The 19,607-nt window shown below is 41.1% G+C and overlaps 3 protein-coding genes across 3 annotated transcripts in view; 2 read left to right on the top strand and 1 right to left on the bottom strand.

Moving 5' to 3' along the window:
* Window positions 1–4,465, top strand: part of FAM65B (family with sequence similarity 65 member B) — a 114,575-nt gene extending 110,110 nt beyond the window's left edge. Inside the window, exons 22-23 of the mRNA XM_015414727.1 lie at window positions 1,419–1,509; window positions 4,356–4,465. Coding sequence (XP_015270213.1) covers window positions 1,419–1,509; window positions 4,356–4,456 — 192 coding nt within the window. The 3' untranslated portion in view covers window positions 4,457–4,465. The remainder of the gene's footprint in view (window positions 1–1,418; window positions 1,510–4,355) is intronic.
* Window positions 4,466–8,907: 4,442 nt separating this feature from the next.
* LOC107113399 (chromosome unknown open reading frame, human C6orf229) lies at window positions 8,908–10,929 on the top strand. The gene is made up of 2 exons (XM_015414725.1): window positions 8,908–9,118; window positions 10,481–10,929. Exons 1-2 carry the CDS (start codon window positions 8,908–8,910, stop codon window positions 10,927–10,929), a joined length of 660 nt encoding a protein of 219 aa, XP_015270211.1.
* Window positions 10,930–15,422: 4,493 nt separating this feature from the next.
* Window positions 15,423–19,607, bottom strand: part of GMNN (geminin, DNA replication inhibitor) — a 23,850-nt gene continuing 19,665 nt past the window's right edge. The window contains exon 7 of the mRNA XM_015414732.1: window positions 15,423–15,887. Coding sequence (XP_015270218.1) covers window positions 15,705–15,887 — 183 coding nt within the window. The 3' untranslated portion in view covers window positions 15,423–15,704. The remainder of the gene's footprint in view (window positions 15,888–19,607) is intronic.

Below are 19,607 nucleotides of genomic sequence, written 5' to 3'. Positions count from 1 at the left end.
TAGGTCTTCTTCAAGATTCAAAAGACAGGGGGAGAAGGGTGGGGATGGTGTCCCACAGTGTAACAATACTAACAATAGTAGCTGCTTTTGTATTCACCCTCAGACAGGGATCTGTTGGAATTACTCCTGGTAGTTTAGCAGAGTGCTGAAGGTTATAAAACAGCAGAGCTCATCTGGTCAGTGTGTGTGCTGCAGGATCAAAGTTACATGGAGCCTCTTTATCTTTGTAAAGCTAATAAGAGGCCTTTATTATATGGAACTCCATTCTAGACAGGATGGAGTAGAGATAGTTTCTAATCTAGTCTAACTAGCTAGGATGGCTGGAGATACAGGAGGCATGTCCTGCTCTCATGCTGCCAAGATGGAGAGTATGAGGCCACAAGGAAGGAAGTTTCACTAAGAGTAGCAATCTACACATCAAAGGGACAGCATCCAAGAGAAAAGGGAAAGATAGTCAGTGCCCTGGCGGGTCTGTCTCTCTGACTCTATTGTAGCCCCCCTCTGAAGTCTGAGGCTAAGAGACAGCATAAAGCCCTTCACTTCCAACAGGATCTGCTTCAATTACTGCAGTAATTTGTGGCTTTGCATGTACAGAGGAAAAATATAGGCTCTGTTGCTAATGCAATCATCTGTAAGGTCTAACACCATTTCATTCTACATGATTAAGTACCATAAATATAGTTGTATCTGCATCGGAAAGTACAGTTAAAATGCATTGGAAAGTAGCACATGCTTTCCAGGCCTATACTAGGAAGATAAGAATGAGAATGAGAATACAAATAACATAGAGTTTCCACATATTCATATATATTTCTAGTCCAAACTAAGCCCAGAATGACACTTTAGAATTGTGTGTCCCTCCGTAAAGTCTTCATGCATAATAAAGTTCAGACAAAACCAGAATTTTGAACTAGGCCCAGGAACTGGGAGCTAGTAGTTATTAAAAATGTCACCTTGAGTTCCACACATTCTGTCCTTGTGGCTGAACTATTTGTAATTCCCAAAACTCTTAAAGGGCAACCCCTTTATACACACAGAATGTATTACAGCAATAGAATCTGAATGTCACCAAGGCTTGAATTACAAAGGCTAATACCACAAAATAATCAACAGATAGTAGTTCCTTTTCTTTTTCACACAACCAGCTTTACCCCATGAGCGCAAACAAAATGCTCAAAGGGCTATTGTTGGATGGAAGCGGCACATCTGTACACACATTCCTTTGTCCATTTGACTCTTAGCTGCTGGAATTAACTCAACAAACCAAATAAATGGAAACTCTGCAGGTGTACCATAAAGCATATGTTTATGTACAGGTTTGAAGAACTAGGCAAGAAGCTGAGAATAAGTAAATACATAATGGGAAATTTGGAATAAGACTAGAAAATAATTAGCAATGCTTTTTTATGTATACACAGGCAACTGAAAGTATTAAAATGCTTGTCACACTTTGCCAGTCTGATAATGAAGAAATGAGAAAAGTAGCCTCTGAAACCCTGCTCTCTCTTGGTAGGTTGACTGTCCTGATTCAATACCTCTATAAATTATCTTTTATTACCTGGGGCTAAGCAAACTGATGGAAATAGTGGGGGGGGGGGAGAAGAACATTGATGGATATGCTGTGATCTGGATCAGATGAAACATTCCCCAATCGCTCTCCCACCTGTAGTGGGGAGCTAGAGTGAGATCATGCTTCTCTGTACACCCAGCATGCCTACTAGGGTAAAAACCAGATCAAAACCATAGAATTTGCCCAAAAACTAGAGTGTCACCACCACCATCCCAACACAATGACATCACTTCTGGGTGACATCATTGTGTCAGGGACATCGCATCATCCTTGTTTGGAGGTGGGGCTTCCCCCGCCAGCCAGCTGGCCAGGGGTGGATCAGAGCCACGCAAAGCGGGGGAACCCCCACTGGGAACTGGGGGATGGCAACCCTAATGCCTACCCATCCATGCAGGGGTCTTAAAATTTGAATAGTGCATATATGCATACAGTCTAATATTTGCATGCACAGAATGTGAAAAACAGAATTGTTCAGGAGGGCATTTTTATGAAGGGAATAGGATTGTTGTAAAATGGAATTGTTCAGGAGGGTATTTTTATAACGGGAATGGATGGTAGTTTATTGTTTTTACTGCATTCAGTTTCTAGTAATCCAATTTTTGTATTGTTTATGGCGTATCCCATACTGTTTTTTATTCCATTTTTAAATTTTGTAATCTGCCTTTAGTCTTAATGAGAATGGAGAACTACAAATAATATAAATAGATAAAGCACACTTGGTTGATTTCCCAGACAAAATCCAGAATCAGCCATGTGATCTGGATTTTACATGAATTTGAATTTTAGAATTCCATGCAGACATTCTGTGGTGTCAAGAGATGGGGCGAGTAATCAGGGAGGCTAAGTATATTTCCACACCTTGAGATGCAAAGAGAAGCTGATGGGTATTGTCTGGTCCAGCCTATTGAAGAAGGCAAGCAAAGCAGCAAAGCTGCATTTGAAACTATTCAGGAAGAACAACTTAACCTTCCTGATTTGAATGTCAGTGCCAATATTAGATACCTACACATGAACATATAAAGTGATATGTTCACATTGAACACATTATTGTAAAGGAAGACTTTGGGTGATTTCTCACGAGAGCTGCCTCGCAGCACAGCGCCGTTTGCCTCGACACAAACGTATCAATTTCACACCCGAAGCTCCGGGGCTGCATTTGACTCGGGGCTTCGCCCGATTTCCTCCGCAGTTTCATGATCCTCAAAAACCAGGATCACGAAACTGCGGAGGAAATCGGGCGAAGCCCCAAGTCAAAATGCAGCCCCGGAGCTTCGGGTGTGAAATTGACACGTTTGTGTCGAGGCAAACGGTGCTGTGCTGCGAGGCAGCTCTCGTGAGAAATCACCCTTTGAGTCTTCTTTCACTGACACACTAGGCTATCAGAATTCTCGAGAAATATGTATACAAATCCAAAAGCAAAGTGTATGCTTCTAAGTATGACACACAGAAAGACAATATCGCTTCAGGCAAAGTGCATGACAGGTTTCAGTTTGTTCAAGTATAATAAAAGACGTGCTTTTAAGATTCTGGAGCATCCCTCCCTTGTGGCTGAGTTCCCTTCCATTCATGGTAATGTTGAACATCTGGAATTAAATGGAAAGGGTGGATCATACAAGAAAGCCTGATGACAACTCTGCTCTTCTCTTGTGGCCCACTGGAGCACTTCTCACATGATTCCACAGATCCAAATGTTACCAGAGTAGCATGGGATCCAGCCACATGGAATGGGCTGCTCTGGTAACATAGGGATTGGTCCCAAGACTGATAACAGGAAGGGTGGATAGTGGGATTCCCAACGAAGAACAATTCTCTCACTTCAATAAGGGAAACGGTAAAGCCATCTTGCTTAATTGTTGTCTGTTCTTATCTCTCAGCCACGGATACTAGATGCAGCCCATGGCTCAAACAGGGGACAGAGCTGACTTTGCTTCCCGTAGGAAGGCCTCTAGGGCCCAAGGTTGCCCCCCCCCCAACACTTTTGGATGCCCCAGTTGAGCCCTCTAATCTTCGGATGAGTATGTTTTCTTTCACCGATTGAGGTGACCACAGTTAGTCCACACAGAGCTGGAACGGGATAAATCTTCACGTTCTGACTACTGGGAAATTTGGTTAAAACAGCAGAGTTTGCCCAGTCAAAGAAGTGTGGTGTTGCATGCAGAAAATAAATCTCCCAAGAAGTCAATTGCAGAAGTAAAACATTTATTCGAGTAGATTCTGTTCATATTCAGATTGCAGTCAAAAGGAGAGAGAGAAGCCGAATCAGAACAGCACTTTCCCTATCACAAGTGGCCGGCTAAATCTGGCATCATTTATGTGGAAGTATGAGGGCATTGTTTCTACCGGAGAGACCTGTAGAGACGTGACTCCATGGAAAGCCATGTGAAGCATGGGGAAGAACAAAGAACACAAAGAGAGAGGAGGGGTTAGAGGGCAGCTCCCAGGTTAAGACAATGAGAGACATCTCATTCAAGATGACACTTATATGCACTTACAGTGATGTGGCACCCCCCCAATGTCTGGGCATGCTGAATCGCTCACTCCGACATAGACAACCTGGTTTGTAGACAGCAGTTCTCTTTTTAGAAACTAACAGCTAAAATCTTGTCACTTTTCTCTGGCGGATACAAATGACTGTTGTTTACAGGGAGAAAGTTGGGAGCAGGGAGAGAGAAGGCAGGGAAGAACGCCTGCTCTGTCCATTGTGCCTGCTTGGAGAAAACCCTCTCTCTTTTCTGAGAGCCACAGAGCCAAAGAATGAAACATTTGCTCTTGTTTTTGTTCTCAGGAGAGGACGGACGGCTGGCATATGAGCAACTAGATAAATTTCCCCGTGACTTCGTTAAAGTTGGCGGACGACGTGGGACGGAGGTGGCCACAGCCTTCTAAGTCTTCTGATCTGCCCAATGAACATTTAACAAGAGTCTCAATGGCTGCTTGTGTTAACCTCAATGGTGCTGTAGCTGAACTGCAAAAACAAAACTGAGTCTTTTGATGGGATGTCCTGAGACTCATGGACTTTTGGAGAATAAAAGCGTATGAAGAATCTAGATTTGGGTTCCCATTGTCTTTTACCTGTCTACTACGAAACAGTGATCTGTCCGAGATTGTGATTATTTTAACTGCTTCTGAGTGAAACTGTGTGATTGCTGTACATCGGCCTCGGCAAACGTGAGATGTTTTGAAAGCCGCTTTGAGGCATTTTTACAGACTTTGGTGTTTGCTTTTTGGGCGTTATTGCATCTGCTTGAAACATTTGATTCTCCTCCTGAAATAGTGAGCAGAAAGAAGCAAAGTAGGCAGGAGCTCTTATTGTCACCCGCGCAGAGCCTCTGTTCCCTTACAGTATTATAGCAGAAAAGTTTAAGACAAACATCAAAGGATGGCCTGCCTCTGGAAACAGTTGGATGCAAACACTGGGAGCTGTCAGTTCACTGACTCATTTTAGAGTTCCTTCCGCACTTTCCCCCACCCTACGATAATGAATTCTCATTAAGCTAGAGATTTTCTTTTGTTGTCAAGCATGCGTGTGTGGGCTGGAAACCACAAATGGAAGGGTACATGTATTACTTTTCCCAGAAAAAGAGCAAATATATGCAATGATCTTTTTTTTTTAAAGCATTAAAATCCTGGCTTCTTTTTCCCACTCCAAGGTTCCAAAAAAAAGAGAAAAGGGTCAAGCATAAGCATGTTGGTCTGTTATATTGATTTCAGTGTAACTGAGAAGAAGTGGCAGAGTTCTTGGGGACTGTTTAGAAAAAGGGTCTGCAGAATCCCTCTTCCTTGAAAAACTAAGAGGGTCTGTGTTGTGTGACAATGTTTTCACTGAAGCCATTGCTGATGATACAGCCTAAATGGTGGCAGTTTCTATACAACCACTGGGGGAAAGAGGGGGGGTAGTCATTATTTGAAACGTGTGGATATTGAAGGTTCTTTTAAAAAAAAAATGTCCAATAGAGCCGCCACCACCACCCTTTGCCAAATACATTGGCAAAACAGTATTTTTGATTACGAATGTTAAAAACCCGTGTATATACATCTGTATATTTATAAGTTATATATATTCTCTGATTAAAAGCTACATTTGTACAGCTAAACCTAAGCATTTTACTGAAGGAAACAGCCTTTTGACAACACGTGAAATAATTATGATTCGGTTTTTACAGCATGTGTCTCCCAAGAGCTTTTCATCCTCTTCTTTTGTACTGTCTTCTTTTTGCCTTCTGTTTTCTGTGGTATTTGTATATTTACTGTGACAGTCAAGTTACTAAAATAGTGTTAGTGTGGCGGGGTTTGTTTTGGTTTGCTTGCTCAATTGGCAAACAGCCCTCCTACCCATAACAGTTTTGTTAGACAGAACCTCTGTCCTGGTTGTGTTTGCCCAGGCTAATTTGAGAAAACACACAAAGCAGTCCTGTAGAGTAGAAGACAAAAAAAAATATTATTAATTAATAAAGGAGTACAGATCTCAAGGCTTTGGCACCCTGAATACCCAACAGACTCTTCGAGTGTTACAAAGGGTGACATAGGATCTTATACTCAGGATGATGCACACAAATTGAACATTATTGGTTCCATCAAACATCAGCACGCTGACCTAACAGATCTCTGATTGGCAGAAAACCTTTTAGGCTGGGCTTTCCCAAGCAAAGTTTTTTCTTTTAGCTGAAAAATAAGTGTTTCTTTCTCTTAGACTGTACAACTCTAAAAGTATCTATATAGCTGATATGGTTTACAAGGTGCCATTGTTCTTCGTTTAGCCAGAGACATGCACAGTTATAGCTGGCCTACCAAGGCCATAAGCCTCAGCAAAAATAGCAAGTTAACATTTTGTTCTTTCAGCATTTTACCCTCCCATCATTATCCAGACAACAGTCACAAATGAACTAATGTTAATACCTAAATACATTCATGATGTTAGAATCATAAATGGCACTTAACACATGCACCATGGAAGTGCTAAGTGCACCCACCAAGTCAAACCTTTTAGTCAGTGGCAGAGTATAAAATGTTTCATAAACTGTGCATGCAACAGTTTCAAAGCCTGCCTGTAATGTATTTTGTCAACCGTATGGTGGACTGGACTTCGTCACCATTTTTGCTAGTTGTAAGCAAGAAATTGCAAGTAGATAAATAGGTACCACTTCGGTGGGAAGGTAACAGCATTCCGTGAACCTTGGCGTTTAGTCACGCCGGCCACATGACCACGGAAATGTCTTTGGAACACTCTGGCACTTCGGCTTGGAAACCGAGATGAGCACCGCCCCCTAGAGTTGGATTCGACTAGCTTTCGAGCAAGGGAAACCTTTACCTTTTACCTTTAGGGAGGTAATGCAGTGATCATTTTGGCTGACATTACTCACACCAGTGCTTGAACATTCGGCTTGTCCATAGGAAGGAAAGAAGGGCAAATGGACCCTTTCAGCAGTGGGGAATCAGCGCCACTGGTGTCTCACTGAATGGCCCTCTTAAAAGGGCCAAACAGTATCCAGCAAAAAGTGAATGGCTACCTGAAGCCAGTTGCCAAAGGGTAGTGCCTAGAGGGCCCACAGGGATTGTTTTGAAGAGCTGCTGGCTTCTGCATTTGGTTTGGGAGGTAGTGATGGGAAGATGTGTACATTCACCAGCCTCAATAGATGGGGAGGGGTGTGTGTGTTTAGGACAGGAGAGACCTATGTGTAAAAAAAGAGTGCAAAGAAGAGGAAAGTATTATTTGGGTCTGACTGAAAAATAAATTTATCTGCTGGAGACGTGGAGCACATCATCATCATCATTATTATTACCCCACCTTTCTCCCCAATGGGGACCTAAAGTGGCTTACATCAATCTCCGTTTTATGAGCATCCCTGTTTGATTAGACCGGTGGCCCATCTGGTCCAACATCCCATTTCTCAGACTAACTAGATGCCAAGTGGGGCGTGCAAGCAATAGTCCTCCCCTGCCTTTAACCACCAGCGACCGTTTTCCGGAAGTGCATTGCTTCCATTTAGTTATCATGACCAATAGTCCCATCCTCCATGAATTTACCGAATTCCCTTTAAAACTATCCAGGGGTCATTTCGTAGAAAAAGAGGTGCAGGAGCTCATTAGCATAACTTATTAGCATATGCCACACCCCCTGACATCACCGGAAGTGTGTCAGAAGCCAACACCCACCGCTCAGGCTCCACGGGACTGTTTTGGATTGCTACCTATTGGGGGGAGGGGGAACGTGCAGATCTGTCCTCGCAGAGGAGCTTGTACCTGAATAAAACTTGGTCTTAAAGGTGCCACTGAAATTTTTTGGACCGGGGGGGGCAGGGGGGGCTCTGCAGCTTACCTGGCTGCTTCTTGCTCTGACTGAGGGCTGCTGGGAGCAGGGGGTGGGGCTTATTGCATGTGCCCGTCCCCTGCGCTCTTTACTGCTGGAGCTCCGCTCCTGTGCGCTCCTGCAGGAAATGACCCCTGAAACTATCTAAAACAGGGGCCATCATCACATCTTGTTGCAAATTACGTACATTATGTAGTGCACAAAGTACTTTCTTTTATCAGTCCTGAATCTGTAGCAGTTTCTTTGGGGATTCTTGAGTTGTAGTATTTGGGGAGGAGGAGAAAAATTCACCCTCTTTCTCCACAAATGGGTATCTCATCCCTTCCTGCATCTGACAAAGGGGCCTTTGACTCTCTAAATTCTGTGCCCTGAAACTCTCGTTGGTCTTTAAGGTGCTACTGGACTCTAATCTTCTATCCCTTCCTGCAGTCATCTTATTTTCCCCTAAGCATTTTGGTTGCCCTTTCTGCTAAGGCAGGTACTTCAATCTCTAATCATTTTGGTTGCCCTTTGATCCACCTTTTATAGCAGTATTGTTGAGATGGGGATGGCCAGAACTGCTTCCAGTAGTGCAAAAGTATTCACGTATTAGATTAATGCAAAGGCATTATCATAGCGGCTGTTTTACTTTCAGCTCACTCTCTAATCATTAGTATGGATTTTGGAAAAGTGAAGAATGCCTTGAATGGGAAAAAGGGGGATTTGGAATTAGGCAGAAAGGGAATGAACTTCACACAGGTAATTTAGACTGTGCAGATCCAAAAGGCAGAAAGATTAATTTCACTATTTTTCAAATGTAGATACTTGTTTAGTTTATCATAACCCTTGAGCCAGTGTCAGCATGACTCAGTATTCCACTCCGTTCCATTTTCCATTCTGTTTACGATACTCCAAACTGTTGCCTAGTTACTTACTACTTGGATTTGGAGTTAAAAGTAAATCAGTACCAATACATTCCTATTAGGGAAAATAGCAGCTTTACAAAGAAATGTAAAAGACCCCCCCCCCCGGGAAGGCCGCTTGAAGAAATATGGGAAACATATTAAATAAGCTACACATCTGGTATGAAAAACTTGTGAAATTCCGTTTTCCTCAAGATGAGGCAGATACTGTTCCACTAATAGACACTAACTTTCACACTGAAAAAATAAGGAGATATGGTGATATCCTGAGAAATACAAAGCTACCGATTGACGACAGGGCCAAAGCTGCACACTATATTGGACTGCTGGCTTATACAGGTATGCCGTGAGAGAATGGGACATAACAGGTACAAGTGAGGTCTGAGACTGAATTAGGCAGCCTGTTTTAAAGTATTTTAAAGATCTATAGTTTAGGACTCAGTGAAAACCCTCCCCTAAAAGGATTTTAAAGGAAGGTCGTACTGAAAAAGAAATCTGAGATTTGGGCTGTATGATTCTAGCCAGTCTGGTGGAGTGGTTAAGAGTGGTGGAGTCTAACCTGGAGAACCTGGTTTGATTCCCCACTGCTCCACATGCAGCCAGCTGAGTGACTTTAGGTCAGTCACCGTTCTCTCAGAGCTGTTCTCGCTAGAGCAGTTCTCTAAGTGCTCTCTCAGTCCCACCAGCCTCATAGGGTGTCTCTGTTGTGGGAGAGGAAGGGAAGGAGATTGTAAGTCACTCCAAGACTCCTTAGGGTAGCGAAGGGTGAGGTATCAAACCAACCCTCCTTGTACACATATTGATATGAAGTTTGAGTATCACTACGACATTATCAGAAGCCTTAAAAATGTGATAGATTAAAAATGAGGGGCCCCCCTTCTGTGGCAGTTCAAGTAATCTGCAAGATTGGTGACTCAAGTTCTCTTAAGGACCCTTACATCGTCAGAATGTGTGGTTAAATATGGGCCATTGAGAGGCACTTAACAGCAATAACCTTTCTAGCAATAACCCTGTCCCCTTTGCCATTCCTGAGTTTGCTGAACAAAATGTCAAAGGGCTGAAGAAGCTGCAACAGGAGGGAGGAAATCTCCACCACCCCCATTACATTTTCTTAAGTGCCATCAGCCTTCAGAATATGTGGTCAGGTACAGGCCAATATAATCTAGTTATCTAAAATTATTTATATAACTGACACACAACTATTAACTGTATCAAGCCATAAGATAGGCTCAGACTAGAATCTGGAAAACCCAGGTTCAAATCCTCTGCCATGGAAGTTCGCTGGGTGACCTTGGGTCAGTCACAGTCTCTCAGCCTGACCTACCAACCAGGCCTGTGGCGAGGATAAAATGGAAGAGAATGATGTAAGCTGCTTTGAGTCTCCATTGGGCAGAAAGGCAGGGTATAAATTAACTAACTAACTAAAATTGCCTGGAAGTCTCTATTAACTCTCTATCACATTGTACATTTATTGTACTAGAACATGACTCCAAGCAATGAAAGAGTGCTACAAAAAGGGTGTGAGAGGGATTTGTATGTGGTAGCAGTAAGTGGCGGAAAGCAACTCAAATACCATGAAGGAACCAAGCTTAGACTTCCCTTTTTTTCAGAAGAGAGGGGGCTTCTTTTCAAGCAGAAGGGAGTATTCAGTTTCCACATAAACTTCTTCTTTGGACTTAAGACAAATGCTTTTCTTTGCAGGTGGTGTCACCAGTAGTGCGCCTGCATCAGAATATATTCAGGACATGACTGATATGTTGATCATGGCAGATACTCCCAAGAAGGTGAGGATTGCAGTGCTGAAAGGGTTATGTGGTATATGCTACTTAAGCTACAACAACCAAAACCATGCCAAAGAGCTCCATCTCACCGACATTCTTCTTGCCTCTTTGGATGAGGATGAGGACGAAGACGAAGATTACACTGATGATGATCAGGATATAATCATGGTGAAGTTCTGGGTCTGTTATCTTATGACTGTCGTCTGCTGTAACAACATCCCTTATCTTAAATTATTTCAGGAATCAGGTGGGGAAATGCTAGAGAACAGGCTGGAATCCCTCTCTAGCATGGAATGGTTTGGATGGCCAACAAACTATGCTGAAGTGATGCTTTCACTCCTGGGATTTCAGAATGTACGGTTAGACTAGACCTTGAGGGAAATGCTGTGAAAGGCACATTGACAAAACCATCAGATTACATAGGAGCCAAAATGGATTTTGTATGTTTCCTAAATATTTGAGATTAAAGACTTGCTGTGAAGTCCACATGCTAGCCTTTTCTACTGTTCATAGTTTACAGCTCAAAATATACATTAACAAACCTGCAATACAGTTTCAGGTTCTAGTCCCTCAAGGCTACCCACGCAATCCTTCAAAATCTCAGTAGCCCTTCCTGCATCATTAAAAGTGGCTATTGTGCCCAGTGAATGGGTCTGGCAACACCCGAACGCTTCTGAAGCTAAATGGGTGTGGATCTGAAGAGAGACCAGGAGCCTGTGCAAGTGCAGCGTGAAAATACACAATTCTAAAATATCCCTGCAATGAAATAAACCCACTTCAGCTCACCGCTGCTAAACCTTGTGCAGTAAAGATGCAGATTTCTGTACCATATTCATCACTTGCAAGAGAGTGCCACCTATGTTTAATTTAAGATGGCTCAGGAGTGCACACACAATGACATCTTATGATGCTGAAAAGGTTAATGTTTGAATGAAACGCATTCAAGGAAGATCATTATGTACAGCAAGAAGTTATAAGTTCCAGTCATTTATGTTTTTATGCTATTTTAACAAGTCAGCTGCCTCAAACAGGTGTCATAGAAGTTCCCTAAATACAGTACCTATGTGAAGTTAACTGTTGCATATATACCTTTCTTGTCCGTTACTATCAGTATTAAAAATTTTCCTAAATAAAACAGTCCAACAACGCAAAATAATCCAAAGTGCCACTAGTCTCCTGATTTATTTAGTTAACACAGACAAACGCAAGCTACCCACCTAGCCTTGTCCTAATTCAAATACCTCTCAACCTTATTATTGTGTCCTTCAGGTATTACACACCACAGAATTCACTAAGGGGGCAATCCTAAGCAGTCTAGTCAGCGTAAAGTCCCATTTTAGTTTCCTCCTAGAAAAGAGTTCTTGGGAGTGTTGGAAGAGTAATTAACACAGCAACATCGATCACCCTGATTAAACATTAGATAAGGGTTTATTTAGGAACTAACATACTTGATAGCAGGGGTCATTTCGTAGAAAGAGGTGCAGGAGCTCATTAGCATAACTCATTAGCATATGCCACACCCCCTGACATCACCAGAAGTGTGTCAGAAGGCAACATCCACCACTCAGGCTCCATTGTTTTCGATTGCTAGCTGTTTGGGGGGGGGGGACATGCAGACTGTTCTGGATTGTTCTGGATTGGGGGGCTGGGGGAAGCTCTGCAACTTACCTGGCTGCTTCTTGCTCTGACTGAGGGCTGCTGGGAGCAGGGGGTGGGGCTTGTTGCATGTGCCCGCCCCCTGAACTCTTTACTACTGGAGCTCCGCTTCTATGTGCTCCTGCAGGAAATGACCCCTGCTTGATAGTAAAGAGGAGAGACAGAGATAGGTTCCTAACTACATTTCTAGCTGAGAGAAGCAGGATATTGCCCTAACAGTAGCAATCTGGAGAAAGATAAGGAATGACACTTATCCTGACTTCTTGCTTTCCCCTTCAGGGTTGTCTTCTTCTTTGTACACCAATGTCTGTTCCGACAGGAAGTACAACGTTAATATCTTAGTCAGCATGCTCAGAACAGTAATATGGTAGGACTGCAAAATGTTTTATAGAAATACATTCTCTTTAAGTGACATTATTTCAGAGTTCATATATATGCCTGCGTCTATATATATCTATTATATCTATCTATATCTATATATATATAAAAAAAACACTAAGAATTGTCCAATATTGATTCTCTTAAAAACAAATATAAACATAATCCCCCAAATGCCTTCAACTGTGTTGATTACATGAGACTGTTTCAGTAAGACTATCCTTGTATGTAAATACATCGTTCAGCTTTAGGAAGCAGCAGTTCCTTCCTTGAATATCCTAATAGTCTGTGTTGAAGTACATCAACATGTCTCTGGGAGAACCCAACTCTCAGCTCCCATCCTCTGTTTGAAGCTTGAGAATCCTGTGCCTCACAGCAGTTTCTTTTAGTCTAACCTGAATATGTTTATAAGGTAAAGGTTCCCTTGCTTGAAAGCCAGTCGAGTCCGACTCTAGGGTTGCGGTGCTCATCTCCTTTTCAAAGCCAAAGAGCCAGCGCTGTCCGAAGACATTTCCGTGGTCATGTGGCCGGCATGACTAAACACCAAGGCGCACGGAACGCTGTCACCTTCCCACTGAAGCGGTACCTATTTATCTACTTGCAATTTCTTGCTTTCGAACTGCTAGGTTGGCAGGAGCTGGAACTAGAGACGGGAGCTCACTCCGTTATGCGGCACACTCGGGTCTCGAACTGCTGAACTACTGACCTTCCACAGCCTGCAGTTCAGCATCTTAACCACCTGAGCCACCGCAGCTCCTGAATATGTTTATAAACTGCTGTAAATGGTATGTTGACCAATTGACTTTCAGTACATGATGGTCTCCCTTTCCAGTAATAGTTTAACTCCATACTTGTACAGCTGAAACTCAAGTGTATAGAGAGCATTACTCTTCTCAGCTTGTTTTAGGACTTTAATCTGTACAGATAATAGGTCTGAGAAAGCTGTCATACTGAGAGAGGTTCCATTTCCATTACGAGGGGCAAGGCTAGAAGGAAGAATTTCTTTAGGAATGTAGCTGTAGTATATTGCAGTAAGCTGAGTCTAGGGGCAACTCAAGACCCCAGATATTGTCTAATGAATAGTCGGCATGCACAGATCACACCCCTCTGAGTAAAAGGATTTGAAAGAACCTTAGAACAGTGCAGGATTACTCCCCCCCCCCCACGGTTATAATTTATACCTATGTAGCACTTAAACTTATGCTTTGCCTAATTCTGGTATTAGACCACTTCCCATTCAGAAGTAAGATACTAGCAATATACATCACACCTCTGGCTAAGCTGTGTCTATTCAGAATGGATAAAGCTCCCCACAGGTTCCGGCAGAGAAACTTGAAGGAGACTGAAGTCACTAACAGCCAGTTAAGCGTAGTGGTTAAGAGCGCGGACTCTAATCTGGGAGAACCAGGTTTGATTCCCCACTCCTCCACATGCAGCTGCTGGTGTGACTTTGTGTCAGTTACAAGTTGTTTCAGAGCTATTCTCAAAAGAGCTCTCTCAGGCCCACCTACCTCATAGGGTGTCTGTTGGGAGGGGAAGGGAAAGGAGATTCTAAACCACTCTGAGACTCATTCGGGTAGTGAAGGACAGGGTATAAATCCAATCTCTTAAGTACATACAGAATGAAGTACTAGCCACTTTTCCGTTGGGGGGGGGGAAGGGAATTACATCTCAGCTTGTTTCTTGGGAATGGGGGAACAAACCACTGACATTTTAAAGGAACAGTTCCCACAGGAACTTTGAGAAACACGTATACTTCTGATGGCAATACCGTACAACCAGTAGTGACAGTACCAATGTTTTTCATTGAGTGATAATATACAGTTTCATCCCTGCTGTTCAACACCACTTCCTAACCAAACCCCATTTCCAAGCTAGTAGTAAATTATGTTTCTGCTATTCCTGTAGCACAAATGATCAGTCACTTCCGATACAATTAAAATGTGTGCCGGTTGCATTTCTGATATGTCTGATTGGGCAAGGTGAGTACTTGCTTCAACATCCAGTGCCATCAGACTTACAAGTAGGGGAGAACTAGGTACTATTCTGAATTGTTCAGAAACTGCTCAAGGTTTAACAGAAGCCTTACTTAGGGATATATATTTCAGTCTGGTTTATTCTGATAAAATACACTTCTAATTTATGTTTTAGGATTCTATTCTATACATATGTAAAGCTAAATCAGGAACTTGAAGTTTAACACGATCAAGTTTTAAAGGCTTCCAGCCTGTAAAAAGGTAAAGGTTCCCTTGCTCGAAAGCCAGTCGAATCTGACTCTAGAGTTGCGGTGCTCATCTCCGTTTCAAAGCCGAAGAGCCAGCGCTGTCCGAGGACATTTCCGTGGTCATGTGGCTGGCATGACTAAACACCAAGGCGCACGGAACGCTGTTACCTTCCCACCAAAGTGGTACCTATTTATCTACTTGCAATTTCTTGCTTTCAAACTGCTAGGTTGGCAGGAGCTGGAACTAGAGACGGGAGCTCACTCCGTCATGCGGCACACTCGGTCTCGAACTGCTGAACTACCGACCTTCCACAGCCTGCAGTTCAGCGTCTTAACCACTTGAGCCACCGCAGCTGTAGTTCACAACTAACATTGCATTGATCTACCCAAGCGATTCGGCTCCTCTGCTGTCCAATTCTCCACACTCAGAATCTAAGCTACGCTCCTGTCTTCAAGGTGATCATCACATGCATTTGCTGTCCATCACATTCCAATCAAGCCACAAGAGGGTAGGACTTTCATTAGGGCTACTATATCACCAGATGCGAAAACCCATTTGCTCATTGGGTGTTGTATGTAAGTGAGTATGTGAGTACAATGGAGACAATTAAGTTTATTTGGCAGTTAAAGGAAATGTATTAATACATGGATAAAAACTATTTACATGGTGAAATACATAGTATTTCCATCTTACACAAGCAGCCAGATGCAGTTAACAATTCAGACAGGATACAGTTACTAGCACTGGTACAAATTACTTGCCACAATTTACATTTTAGATCTTAAATTATCAGTTTTCAGAGGATTTCATTCCTGCCCTACCCAAGTCATCTCTGGCAGTTTATTCACCCCTTAAAGCACTGATAGGATACAAGCAGCCTCAGTGTTAAGGATTACTGGTTTCACATGTACGTAGATCTGTAATGTTCTCTGTAGAACAGATCTGTGAGCATTCCTGTCCAGAGTCACCATCCAAATTCTCTTCTGCAGGAGGATTTTCATGTACAGTTTCCTCTGGGTCTAGAGTTTTCAGCGTCTCAAAGCTTTCTGGTGCCTGTTCAGTTAGTTGCTGGTGAGACATAAGCAAAAGTTACTTACAAAGTACCACTGGATGATAATATTCGCAGATGCTTACACTACACACCAGTAATTAACAGCTTAAGTCTTTCTTGAAGGTAATACAGTGCAGTCAGTGGCAATCAAGTTAAATGCACTGTTACTTTGTTCTTGGATACACAGTAGATTCAAGTAGCTGGAGTGTGAAATATTTGAGGTACTGAAATCTATGAAGAAACTACCTCAGAAATGTTTGCTGAATACAAAAACAAGGCAAGAAAATATTGGATATAACTTGGAAACTGAGGCTTGTATTAAAAGCTAGGCAAGTAACAGCAAAACATCTGTGTGCTAAAATAACCACAAGAGTAAATATACAAAAGGAGACTTCAGCAAAGTGAAACACATAAGTAATCAGCAATAAATCTGTACATAAAATCCATCATAGGAAATATAGAGGTCTACAGAATGCATCAAGTCCAAAGCAGATATCCAACACTGTTCCTAGGTAGTATACAGTGTTTCAGACTTCTGGTCCTTCCTCAGGAACCAAGAGCCACAATAGAAAGTCTCATTCCAATTTCTTTACAAGACAATATTGTTCAGTTTCTTTATGCACCTCTCAAGGTTGCTACTATGTAGATCAGGACCAAAAATGCCTCCTGTTCTGTGGACACTGGCTCAAGGGTTATGGTAAACTCTTGCGGGTATTTCCGCACACAGTTGTTTTGCCATTGCTTGCCATTTTGTATTGTGTGCTGCATTGTTTTGTTATTTGTTTGTATTAAAAGCTAGGATTACAAATGTCTAACATGGAATATGAATGGAGCAAATGCTCCTCAAAAGAGAAAAAAGTATTTCATTTGAAAACCTTAAAACAAGATATTATTTGCTTACAAGTGATCCATATTAGAAAAAATATAAAATATGTGGCCCATAAAATTTTGGGCGAAAAGAAAAATGGAGTTGTGTTGTATATTAAATCTCAATTAAAACCAGAATTGATACTGATCATGAAAGATTGAGTTTACATGAGGCTCTTACAGTGCCTGAGTGGAGACTCAAGAACAAGTGGTACAGAACTCAGAGAGGTCTGATGGGTGTAAACAAGGAGAAAGAAGCAGAACTGCTATGTTTACCGACATCAAGGCGAAATAAGAAAGCGACTAAAAAGAGCCAGCAGAAAAGGGAAAAGATAAGAAGAAAAGTGCAAAGACTTGGATACGGAAAGAAGGAAAAGACAGGGACAATGTATGCGAAAGATTGAGAAGGACAAAATGGCTTGGAAGTATGAATATGTGCATTTTACCAAGGAGAGAGTGGAAGTGATGTACCAACTATGTAAGGGGAAAGACCATGTAGACATGCTACTAAGGGAAAAGAAGCTTCAGGTCCATAGAAGGCAAATTAAATTATATGAATTGTTATATTTATTGTGTTTCTCTGTCTGACTGTGGAAAAGGGCTTGAATAAAACATCCTGATGTGAAAAAAAATGAATTGAATAGATTAGAGTATAATTGGATGAGGGTTTGTAATTTTGACTTAATGGGTGGTGGTATGAATTATTGTAAGTAATGAGGAAAAAGAAGCATCAGTTCCACAGAAGGAAAATTATATAATATGAATTGTTATATATATTGTGTTTTTCTGTTTGATTGTGGGAATAAATTAAGAGTATTTGGTTGCGAAAAAAAAAGAGTTGAATAGATTAGAGCTTTGTTTGATGTGGGTTAGTAGATGTGATTTAAAGGGTGGTGAGATAAATTAATGTATGTTTTTGGGGAAAGTATACAAAACTGCTTGCATTGCGGGACTTTGTCTATCTGTTATTCTGGGTTTTGTGTGTGTGTGTGGTACCTCTTTAAAGATTTGGGGAAAATGTGTAATTTGGAATGAATTAGGTAGGAGGCAAGTATAGGGAAAATAATGATAAAAATGAGAGGTGTTGATAGGAAGAAAAAAGTAGTAGCAGTAGAGAAGATGGTCAAAATGTGAGGGGGGGAAATTTTTTTCAGACAGAAGAAGGGTGTGATTTATAAAATAATACTAAAAAAGTGCATAAATATATTGACAAACTTTAATTGAATTATATGAAGTGGGAAACCCAGGAAAGAAATGGAGAACATACTGTCTACTGGTGAAAGATTAACTATGAGTAGTACAGCAGTTAAGGTTTGAGGACAATCCTGACTTAGGTAGGGAGGTAAACAAGGAAAAATTTGAAATAACTATAAAAAATAATAAATCTAAAATAATAAATAAAAATAAATTAAAGTAATATGAAATATGTCTTCTATGGAGAAAGAAGGGAATTAGTAGGAATTAGTAGGAAGTTTGTTAGTAACCTGTCAAGAGAGGAAAATGTGAATTTAAAATGGTTGTTATATTTAATAATTTATAAAAGAGTGAAACGAAACTTAACAAATATTAGTATCGGACGTGTGTATTTGAAAATGTCATTTATTTAATGAGTGAGAAGAAAGGAAATTTATATTGACTTGGTTGATGTGTTGCTATTAAGATATGTATTTAAATCATAAGTAAATTAATTGGAGATATATTAAGAATATGATTGTGGTTGTGAGCATGTGAAAACCCAATAAAAATATTCATACAAAAAAAAGATTGAGTTAAATAGAAGTTATTACAAGATGTATATAAGGTATTACAAGATGTAAAGGAAAGTGGAGGTCTTGGTTTACCTGTTTTGAAACTATACTTTGCTGCTTGCTGTTTAATGTAGATGAAAGAATGGGGTTTGCTAAGAAATAGAAGGCTACTGGAGTTAGGACACAATTTAAGATTTAGTTGGCATGGCTATTTATGGTATGATTAACTTTTAACTTTATGTGGATTTCAAAGATCATTATATTAGACATGCCATTTTGAGAATATGGAATAAAAATAAACCTAGCCTGTATCTGAAAACATCGTTGTGGCTTTCAACACAAGAAGCATTTTATAGGCCGGACGGATTTACTGCAAAGTTTTATAAAAAAATGAAAGAAGAAATTGTTCCGGCCATGGAAGCTTTATCCAACGACATACGTGAGAGCAAGAAGGTGCCGGACTCTTGGAAGGAGGCAATTATCTCATTAATACCAAAGGAAGGACAAGAACCAACGAATGTGAAGAATTACAGGCCAATCTCTCTTTTGAATAATGACTACAAGATTTTCGCAAAAATCATTGCGGAAAGGGTGAAAAACTATTTACAAACAGTGATTTCAGAAGACCAAGCTGGTTTTTTACCAAAAAGACAGATTCGAGACAATGTAAGAATAGTAATGGATGCAATTGAATATTATGAGAAACACCCTGAACAAGAAGTAGCCTTCTTATTTGTCGATGCTGAGAAGGCATTTGACAATCTTAACTGGAAGTTTATGCTTCAGATGAAAAAAATAGAAGTGGGACAACAATTTAGAAACTGTATTGAAGCTATCTATTCTGAACAAAGAGCCAAACTGAATGTAAATAAAGAATTGACTGATAGCTTCAAGGTACAGAAAGGTACTAGGCAGGGTTGTCCCCTATCACCGTTATTATTCATTTGGGTGTTGGAGATACTTCTACAAAAAATACAGCAAGACCAAGAGATAACGGGATTGACACACAAAGGGCTTAAATATAAATACCGAGCATTTGCTGACGATGTAATGTTTATTGTGCAAAACCCGATAGAAAAGTTACCGTTACTATTCCAAAAAATAAAGGACTTTGGAGAATTG

Source organism: Gekko japonicus, unplaced genomic scaffold (genome assembly GCF_001447785.1).
Source record: "Gekko japonicus isolate JY-2015 unplaced genomic scaffold, Gekko_japonicus_V1.1 scaffold1433, whole genome shotgun sequence".
Taxonomy (NCBI): Eukaryota; Metazoa; Chordata; class Lepidosauria; order Squamata; family Gekkonidae; genus Gekko; species Gekko japonicus.
This window is presented reverse-complemented; position numbering and strand designations above follow the sequence as displayed.